This window comes from Solanum dulcamara, chromosome 7 (assembly GCF_947179165.1).
Source record: "Solanum dulcamara chromosome 7, daSolDulc1.2, whole genome shotgun sequence".
NCBI classification, from domain to species: Eukaryota; Viridiplantae; Streptophyta; class Magnoliopsida; order Solanales; family Solanaceae; genus Solanum; species Solanum dulcamara.
In genome coordinates, this window is record NC_077243.1 from 20128945 (window position 1) to 20139276 (window position 10332).

At 37.4% G+C, this 10332-nt stretch overlaps 1 protein-coding gene across 2 annotated transcripts; it reads right to left on the reverse strand.

Annotated features, from left to right (window-relative positions):
• Nucleotides 1-1304: 1304 nt before the first annotated feature.
• Nucleotides 1305-9852, reverse strand: LOC129894300 (uncharacterized). Of its 2 annotated transcripts, none has more exons than XM_055969920.1 (7): nucleotides 9348-9852; nucleotides 3525-3640; nucleotides 3357-3445; nucleotides 3197-3271; nucleotides 2808-2915; nucleotides 2230-2328; nucleotides 1305-1895 (listed from the first exon to the last, which is right to left on the reverse strand). In XM_055969920.1, exons 1-7 carry the CDS (start codon nucleotides 9728-9730, stop codon nucleotides 1620-1622), a joined length of 1146 nt encoding a protein of 381 aa, XP_055825895.1. In that variant the 5' UTR covers nucleotides 9731-9852; the 3' UTR covers nucleotides 1305-1619. The 2 variants fall into 2 exon arrangements, with proteins under 2 accessions (XP_055825895.1, XP_055825896.1); XM_055969921.1 differs by having other exon boundaries at nucleotides 2230-2325; nucleotides 9348-9850.
• Nucleotides 9853-10332: the final 480 nt, after the last annotated feature.

Sequence of the window (10332 nt, forward strand, 5' to 3'; positions counted from 1 at the left end):
TCATGCACCTTCAATTTCCACAAAGCATATGCTACAATATTCTTATCCTGCATCAACACAACACTCAAACCGGAATATGAAGCATCACAATAAACAATGAAGTCTTTACCTTCGACCGGCAGGGTTAAAGTTAGTGTTGTGGTCAGAAGAGTCTTGAGCTTTTGGAAGCTCTCTTCACACTTGTAAGTCCACTCGAATAACAATTCCTTTTTAGTCAATCGGGTCAAGTGAGTAGGAATAGAAGCAAAGTTCTTCACGAACCGACGATAATAATTGATCAGTCCTACAAAACTTCTTACTTTGGTCACGAAACTAGGCCTAGCCCAGTTCTTAACTGCTTTAATCTTTTGTGAATCCACCGTTACCCCTTCTTTTGAAACAACATGACCCAAAAAGGCAACTGAAGGCAGCCAGAACTCACACTTAGATAGTTTTGCATACAACCTTTGTCTTCCCAAAACACCTAAGACAATTCGGAGATGGTCTGCATGATCTTGTTCACTCTTTGAATATACCAATATATCATCTATAAACACCCCATTCATCAAACTCATGAAAGCTGCAGGTTCATTGGTCAACCCAAAGGACATCACCAAAATTCATAGTGCCGGTACCTAGTTCTAAAAGTTGTTTTGGGCACATCCTCAGGCTTAATTTTCAATTGATGGTACCAGACTTGAGATCAATTGATAGTACCAGACCTGAGATCAATCTGTGAGCTCCTCTATGATTCTCTAGGAAAACCAGAAAAAGAAAGCTTCATCTTTCTTCTTCTCTAAAAAGTTCTTGCTAATATCGGGAACAATTATCTGTAACATGTATGATTTTAGACTGTGACTTTTATACGGTATAGTTCGTCTTTGAATGTGATTACACTGCTTGACTAGAGAAACAAAATTCAATAATCCTGTAAATTATGTGTAAGTGTATTCTTCACACCTCATACCACGTCAACTAACACATGATCGTACATATCAAATTGCCAAGTACCACTGTACCACCGGAGCATTGATGTATTAATAGCTATGTTCAAACTCTTCAAAAAGACTGATGCGTGTCGAATTCTCCAAAAGTAGTGCATTTTTAGAGAATCAAACATGAGAGTGACATCGAAAGTAAAGAGTCCACACAACTCAGATTAATGGAGGATAGAGCTAAGATTTTGAAAATTGACCAAAAAGTAGTTATCCTCCACACAGGCATCATATTACACATGCATCAAGTATTATTATGATCACCAAACACTTACTAGAATTCAGTATTTTATGGTAAAGTAATCTTCCTGATCACTAATCCAACCAGAATCAATGAAAGGATTCCCATTAAAACATGAGTATATTGTAGCACATTGTCTTTAAAAGTATTTGAATACTATATGCACATTTCCTTGAAAATATACTTTATTACCATCTAAGAGCTTAACATAATAACAGTTAAACCAACTCTTCGATGACTTATCCGCTGCCTTGCTTGAAAAATAGCTCCACGAAAATGGAGAACCGGAATAATGCTTAATATTCTTTCGGGATGGCTGTCCAGAGAGGAGTATTCCTTCCTCTGTGTGAATTAACTTGAGTGTTTCTTAATCGTACAAGAAGTCTGAAAGTTGGTCTTGCAGTTTAATCAATCAACTTCAAACCACTGGTTAGTTGTTCATACAATAGCCACAAGAGGAAACCAATTATAGTGTCTCTAACCAAGTTTCCGAAGATGGTAGTTGTCCAGCCAGAGAGCCCCCCTGAAGGACTCTTCCCAGCTAGATCTCGAAAGCGCAAGTTTCCTTGATCAGACACCAAGGAATATATTACTCCATTCATGTGGCCCTTCCCAATGATTCCGACAACTTGCTTACAGTTGTTCACAGCTTTGCTCCTCTTCAGAGACCAAGCAAGAAACTAAAGGAACAATCGCATGGAAAAACAAAAAAGACTTGTCACTAGCAAAAGGGGGAAAAGGGGTTTGATCTAAATGGTTTTAAAATCAATAGAAAGCTTCAGAATTATTCAGAACTATCTTTAATATTACAGATCCCAATTATATTTATATCCTCTCCAACGAACATGAAAGACAAGATAGATAAATCAACGAAATGGCAGTTCTCTTTTCAATTTGATCCTGAAAACACAGTGTCCATTTTTTGCCATGATATCCATCAGTAAAACGGCTGTTTCCCAACGAAACATTCGTTCTGAGTTACTAGAGATTGCTCATGAGGGAAGAGCAACTAACCGTATCACGTTCATGTAGGAGTGGCTGTAGAAGTGATGGATATGAAAAGCTTAATTTCTCATACAGCTGAAAGTTACTATCATCAGAACTTGATTCCTGCTAGAACATAGGAAAGAATGAATATAGAATCAAGAACTAACAGGGTAGAGCACACCATATTGGATAGAATGGTATTGCATGTATAGTTACCAGTATTTGTTTCCGACTAAAGAGCGTAGACAATAAGCAAAGCTCTTAAAATAGAGTAATAGACAAAAATAAGGTTAAAAACATTCTCTCCTTTTTGGGTGGTATTGGCTGGATAGGGAGGACTGGTCCTTTAGGCATCTGAACGCTAAATTATTTCTAAAGCAGGCAATGTCATAACAGCGTATGAATCAATTAATCCATTTTGTAATTGCTAAAGTATTTAAGACGATACGGATGACAATCCATGTATGATGATGCAACTTAGGTTTCGTCAGCCAATTAATTTGCTAACTGAGGTCCTACGCAAATAAGAGGTAATGCTTGAAAAAGTTGACGAGTAACAATCATCATTAGTATCCAGAAAGATCTCATAGATAAGAGAGGGAAACCTTCAATGCCTTTGTTGATAGGTCAGCGGATGAGGTTATTCCACCGAAGACAGAGAGTAGAAGGCTTGTCTTCTCTTTCCATTTTAGTGAACTCCATGCTCGTTCAAGCTGACAACAGAAGTGAATAACAATAAACTTTCTAGCATTACATGTAACTCTGTAAGACTAAATTGTGAATCTGATAGACGTACTTAAGAGAAACAATAAGTATCAAATAGATTGACTTGTCTTTTTTTACATGCAAAACCAGGTAGTCCATCTAATATATAAAGGAGAAGTCATCAGAATTGTTCTTTCTTGCTATTGAAAAGTAACTTTACCACTTCATAAAATCCAAAAGTATCCTAGGAAAGGAAATTTGCATTGGACTAAGTATAAGTGCGGCATACAGTTATTTCTATTGGCCGATCCCCCAATACAATTTGAGCACCAATATCCTCGGCAGCTTTACGGGCAGCACGGAACTGCAAACAGGAACAGCAAACTTCACAGTCTTTGGAAATATCCTAATTGTAAATGAGGAACATCTTTCACAGTCCACAGAACTACCTCATCTCCAAAAGGACGATTAGCACTTGAAGACATTTTTGAAGAGAATAGTGCCAGCAAGACGCGTAATGCTAGAGCAGTTTGACCTCCTATCACATCAAATAGCTAGCTTGATAAATCATACTCCGGAAGCATACATCACATATAAAGCTAAAGGCTAGTAATTACCCAAGTTTATGCTACGACCAACAGCACCGAAAAAACCCGTCCCACTCAAAGAGAACATGTTTGATTTTAAGGGCTGATTGAGATCACTATCGTCAGAAGTGTACATGATGCCAGCCCTGAACTCTGCAACAAGTGAAGTTAAGCAATAATGGAGATTGAACAAGTTTATAATCAACCTTGTTCTAAACCAATTGGCAACTAATAGGGGCAAGAATGGCGCAGTCATAGCTCATGGAGACGATACGGTAACCCCATAGGGGTCGTTTGGTTTGAAGACAAATAGTATGTGTTAATTGATGCTCAGTTAGTTACATAACAAACTAATAGAATTAGTTACTAACAGAATTAGTTAGTTAGTTGGGAGTGGGGACATAAATGTATTTCCATTATTAAAGACTAAGTTGATGTAGCTCTATAAAAGTTACAGGTGCAATCTATTGGAGCAATAATGAAAATCTAAAACAGCTTCTTCTCCTTACTCTCATGCTCGCCATTCATGGTAGTTAGTTCAATAAAATTTTCATGGTATCAGAGCAGCGATCGCTGTAGAGGTTACATCGAGTGTTTCTGAGTGTCGCTGAATCACCATTGTTGAAGCTTGGTAAGGATTGCAGCCATGGTATAATCAGGAACCTCGCATGTCGAAACCACATAGATCTCACAGTTAGACTACACGCATCCATTGTTTTTACAACCAGGAAATACACCAGGAGCTGTGCTAATTGGCCTGAAATTAATGGGACCAGAAAACTACACATTGTGGAGTAGATCGATGGGATTGGCTTTGCTCGGTAAGAACAAGCTAGGTCTTGTCGATGGTAGCTGCCCACGAAGTTTGTACAAAGGAGAATTAGTGAAACAGTGGGACAGGTGTAATGCAAAGTAGCACCAAAATCAATCTATAGTATAGTCCTTGCTTCAACTGCAAAGAAAGTGTGGAATGAGTTCAAGGAAAGATTTCACAAGTCAATCTTACTAGAATCTATCAGTTGTGGAGAGATATTGCTACACAAAAACAAGGTACGGATTCAATTACAGTCTACTAATCCAAATTGAAGGATTGCTGGGATGAATTGGATTTATTGGCACCTCAACCTCCTGCATCTGAGCATGAAGAACCCGGTTCGTATATCATGCACTTGAATAATCAACGTTTGCTGCAGTTCCTTATGGGACTGAATGAGAGTTACAGTCATGTGAAAAGTGACATTCTCCTTGGAACCCCAATTTTAAGTGTGAACCAAGCTTATTCTATGGTTGTGCAAGAGGAGAGTCAGAGAAGGATAGGAGTGGTTGATATAAATCAAAACTCTTTGACTATGCTAGCTAGTAGAGATAATGGATTTAGACCTAGGAAAACAATGACGAGTGGAACTATAGGGACTATTCCAGGAACACTGTGGGTACAAAGGGCATCTGAAGAAAATTTGCTACAGGATGGTAGGCTATCCACCTGATTGTAAGAGCAAAAAGCATTTGGGAACACAAACAGGGAATGGACCACCAGTAGGGAAAAGTTATCCACAAGCACATCATGCTGTTGTAGAGGGAGGTGAATCTAGCTCAGAACCTTCAAAGGTCACTACATTTTAGATGAAGAATATCACAACTACATGACTTAGAAGAGGAAGGAGCAGGACTTGTACTCACAGGACCATACAGATTATTATCACTGCAACTTTGCATGTATATCCTCTCTATTGTCCACCACTTCGAAAAGTGTTAAATGAGCTTAAATCTGTTAGTAGGGAAGATAATAGTGGTGTTTAGGTTCCTACATGGAATAAATGCAGTATAACTGATACGGGAGAACCAGTTATTTTGAAGAATCTATGTGCCTGACTTCATGTTTAGTTTATTATCAGTATCAAAGATAACTAAAGAACTTTGTTGTTCAGTCAATTTCTATCCAGAATTTTGCATATTTCAAGAACTTTACAATGGCAAGGTGATGGGAATTGATAGATAGTATGATGAACTATATTGGCTACAGGAAGATGAGACAATAAAGGCAGGAGCAGTAATAAAGGACCAACCAGACTCAACATTGTGGCATAACAGGCTTAGTCATCCTTCTCTAGAAGTACTCAATCACATTCCTGATTTGAAGACTAAGATGAGTAAGACAACACAACATCTTCATTAAAAAAAAAAAAAAGAGTAAGACAACACAACAACTTTGCATAGTGTGTCCTATGGCTAAACAGAGCAGACTCAAGTTCCCAGCTAGTACATCTAATGTTTCCAATTAATTCATGTTGATGTTTGGGGACCTTTCAAGGTTCCTACCTATGATAGGAAGTCATATTTTGTAACAATTGTAGATGATTTTAGTGGATACACTTGGATTTGCTTGATTAAGTCCAAAAATGAGGCTATTGTTGTGTTGAAAGATTTTCTACGTAGAGTAGAAACTCCATTTGATGTCAATGTTAAAGTTCTGAGGTTTGATAATGGAAAGGAGTTCTTTAATTCCAGTTGTTCTGACTTATCTTCATCTCTTGGTATCATACACCAGAGTAGTTGTCCATCAACTCCACAACCGAATAGTATTGTGGAAAGAAAGCATAGGCATATTTTGGAGGTTGCAAGAGCTTTGAAGTTTCAAAGTGGTGTCCCACATAGATTTTGGGGTGATTGAGTAAAGACATTTGTGATTGAGTAAAGACATTTGTTTATCTCATTAACAAATTACCTACTAGTGTGTTGCAAGGGAAATCTCATTTTGAGGTATTACATGGTAAACCTGATGTCCTTGATCACCTTAGGGTGTTTGATTGCCTATGTTTTGCTAACATGCTGCCCAGAGGAAGTAAATTTGACTCTAGGGTCAGGAATACCGTATTACTTGATTATGAGGAGACACAGAAAGGGTATAGATTATTTGATCTAGAAGCTGGCACATTCCTTGTGAGCAGAGATGTGAGTTTAGAGAAACTATCTTTCCTTTCAAAGGGACTAAAGGAGATCTTGATGATATATTCTACTCTGCACCTTCAGAGTGTGTGCATGACTACACTTTGCCAACAACTACTGAGGAACATGTTCCAGTTGTTGGTTCTTTTGATGAGGATTCTAATGAAATTGTAGCAGATAGAGAGAATGTGAAGTATCTGGAGAAGTGGTTGAGGCTGCAACAGGTGAGAGAGACCTCATACCATCAGATACAACTTCAGAAGGGATAGAAATGGATGAGGAAACAGCCACACTTGATGAACCTATAGAGGCAGAGCAATCAGAAGGAAGAAGAACCAGTAGTAGAGCAGCAAAACCTCCTATAAGGATGAAAGGACTATGTGACATCCAAGAAGACAACCAGTCAAATTTTGTTTCCTATCTCTGACTACATCTCCTATTCCTCTCTATCACCCAACTATCAGACATACTTAGCTGCTTTCTCAGCTTATCTTGAACCCCAGTCCTTTAAAGAAGCTTCCCAAGACCAGAAATGGATTGAGGCAATGGAATAGGAGATTCATGCATTGGAGGAAAATCATACATGGAACATAATTGATCTTCCAGCAGGCAAGCAAATGGGATGTAAGTAAGTGCGCATACAAGATTAAGTACAAGTCAAATGGAGAAATAGAAAGATTTAAAGCCAGACTTGTGGCAAAAGGATACAATCAAAAGGAAGGGCTGGATTTCCATGATACTTTTTCACCAGTAGCAAAAATGGCGTCTGTCAGGACTATCATAAGTTTGGTTGCATCTAAGCATTGGTCTATTTCACAGATGGATGTAAGTAATGCTTTTCTGCAAGGAGATTTGTATGAAGAGGTATACATGACTTTGCCACAAGGTTTTTGTAGAAAAGGAGAGAAGAAAGTTTGCAGGCTAGTCCTTGAATGGGCTAAAACAAGCCTCAAAACAATGGAACATCAAGCTTACATATGCACTAGTGATTGTTGGATACTCAAAAGTGCATATGATCACTCAGTGTTCACCAAGAAGGTAGGTACAGATATAGTTGTTATACTTGTATATGTGGATGATTTGTTGATACAGGCAGCACAAATGAGTTGATTGAAGAAGCAAAGAAGACACTGCACAATCATTTAGTGGAATCTGGAAAAATATTCTCTAAGGGTAATGTAATTGAGTGAAATTCATTTTCTATCGTACAAGAAAGGAATTCCATTTGTGTATGTGCTCAGCCAACCACTTTTTAGTTCATAATGAATGAACCCCGGATGAAGAAAAAATATCCCCTCCCTTTTACTAAACCATGGGGAGCCCCGAGTAGTTTACCGGACAAGTTAAAGACTTGGGAGACTTAAGATACTTCCTTGGCATTGAAGTCATGAGATCAGGCTAGGGAATACTCCTCAATCAGAGAAAATACGGTTTGGAGTTAATTTCTGAAGTTGGACTCAGTGGTGCTAGACCAGTTCTTACTCTCTTAGAGGCAAATCACAAACTTACCACAGTGAATTATGATGTTCAAGTGGGAAACAAAGATGATCCTCAATTGAATGATGTGGTTGGTTACTAAAAGTTGATTGGAAACTTGATCTATCTTACCATCACTAGACCAGACATATGTTTTGTTGGGCAAGTGCTTAGTCAATTCATGCAGAGGCCAAAACACTCTCATCTAGAGGCTTCCATGAGAGTAGTTAGGTACCTCAAGGGATCACCAAGTCTTGGGTTGTTCTTTCCATCTAATACAACACATGAGTTGGCTGTCTATTGTGATACTGATTGGGGCATTGGGCAGCATGTCCTAACACTAGGAGATCAGTTACTGGCTATGTTGTGAAGTTAGGGGGTGCTCTTCTGTCTTGGAAATCCAAGAAACAACATACAATTAGTAGAATTTCAGCAGAGGCTGAATACAAGAGCATGGCAGTGGCAGTGGCACTGGCAGAACTAACTTGGGTATATGGTCTTCTAGAGGAATTAAATTGTCCAGTCTCTACTCCTATCGCTATGTATTGTGATAATAAAGCAGCTATACAAATAGCCTCTAATCCTATATTCCATGAGAGGACCAAGCATATAGAGATAAATTGTCTTTTTTGTTAGAGAGAAAATCAAGAGTGGTCTGACCCAGCCTCAGTTTAGTCCTACAGGTTCTCAGCTTGCAGATATGTTAACAAAAGGTCTAGGCACTGCTTAGCATCAACTAGTAGTTTCCAAGCTTGGTGTGTTCAATGCTTTTCACATACTAGCTTGAGAGGGTGTGTTAATTGATGCTCAGTTAGTTACATAACAAACTAATAGAATTAGTTACTAACAGAATTAGTTAGTTAGTTGGGAGTGGGGGCATAAATGTATTTCCATTCATAGAGACTAAGTTGATGTAGCTCTATAAAAGAAACAGGTGCAATAATGAAAATCTAATACAGCTTTTTCTTCTTATTCTCATGCTCTCCATTCATGGTAGTTAGTTCAATAAAAGTTTTCAGTACGAAATTAGTTACGTTGGAATTAGTTATACTATGGACTATTTGGTTTGCGGTATTAAAAAATTATCATGCATTGCATAATTTCTAAATAGTACTGAATAGGATATATAAAATAAGTATAAGAATAGTATTGGTATTGTTGATGTCATGGTTTACACTTTATATAAGTTGTACTAGACTTCAATTTTGCAACCAAACATGGTAAGTAGTAAAATATACCCGCATTATTCTACCTAAAATACAGCTTTTCAGGAAATAATTGTTTTCACGAAAGAAGAATCAGTTATTCATTTTTAAGCTGGCAATTATACAAACAGTTGGAAGACAAACCAACTAGTTCATGAACAAGAGGACTTAGTGTAGTTGAGGTAGAATTAGAAATTTTACACTTTGTTCAGAGATAGCTACTTGCCTGCTTCTGCAAAGCTCCACAACCACATTCTCCGGCCTGACAGTACGGATGACCCTTTCAACATCCACGGCCGATTCCAAAGAAAGATGGGTCGTTCCAATTAGCCAAATAGCCTCTGGTTCAACAAATTCGCTTCTCCATGGTGGAACAGGTCCAAATTGATTCTTCTTGATGAGAAACAGAGTTCCATTATCAGCCAAATCTAGCAATTCCGGATGGGTTTCTTCAATAGCATTCCGAGAAGCGCTGAAAAAATCAGTCTTGAAATCGAAGTTGGGTGGTGGTGGCTTTATAGAAACCCTGCATTGATGAAATTTAGTTTTGGGAATGATGGATTTAGAGTGAGGTGGGGAGATTAGGAAAGGAGAAGTGAGGATTCTCATGGCCGGATGAATAAGGTTGGAGAGCTGAGGAGATGCTCATCATTCATCATTATGTGAAGTGTGGCTCAAATGGCTGTCAGGTTGTGAACGTTGCAACTTCGCATCCTCTCCTTTCATTTCACCCCTTTTTCTTTTTTTTAAGATGCAATAGTTTTTGGGAAAAACTTTTAAAAAATTGAAAAATGATGTGTACCATATAATTTATTATTATTTAGTAAATATATTTGGCAAACATCTCAAGTTTTTAAATTGTAAAAAAAATTAGAATTTGGGTAAAGTTCATATTTGAGAAGTTTTAAAAATTACTTCAATTTTTTATATTTTATAAAAATATTCATCATTTATTAATTTCAACTAACATTTATCTACCAACTTACTCCATTAATGTGATCAACCAACACCATTAAATAACATCTAAATCTATCTCCTTCAAAGAAGGATAGTTTGAGTGACAAGATTGAAAAAAAATAACAATTTATTTTTAATGTGATTATTATATTGTTCTTGCACATATTGTTATTTTATTATTGTTGATTGTTATCAATTATGTTATAAGATTTTTTTAATGGAACATATTCGTTCTAAAATGATAATACAAACGT

Excerpts from the sequence above, each read along its gene's own strand:
- LOC129894300 (XM_055969920.1), bottom strand. The coding sequence starts at position 9,730 with ATGAGAATCCTCACTTCTCCTTTCCTAATCTCCCCACCTCACTCTAAA. Across the intron at positions 3,272-3,356 it reads ATCGTCCTTTTGGAGATGAG|TTCCGTGCTGCCCGTAAAGC; the intron begins GTAGTTCTGTGG and ends TCCTGTTTGCAG. Across the intron at positions 1,896-2,229 it reads TCCTACATGAACGTGATACG|TTTCTTGCTTGGTCTCTGAA; the intron begins GTTAGTTGCTCT and ends TTGTTCCTTTAG.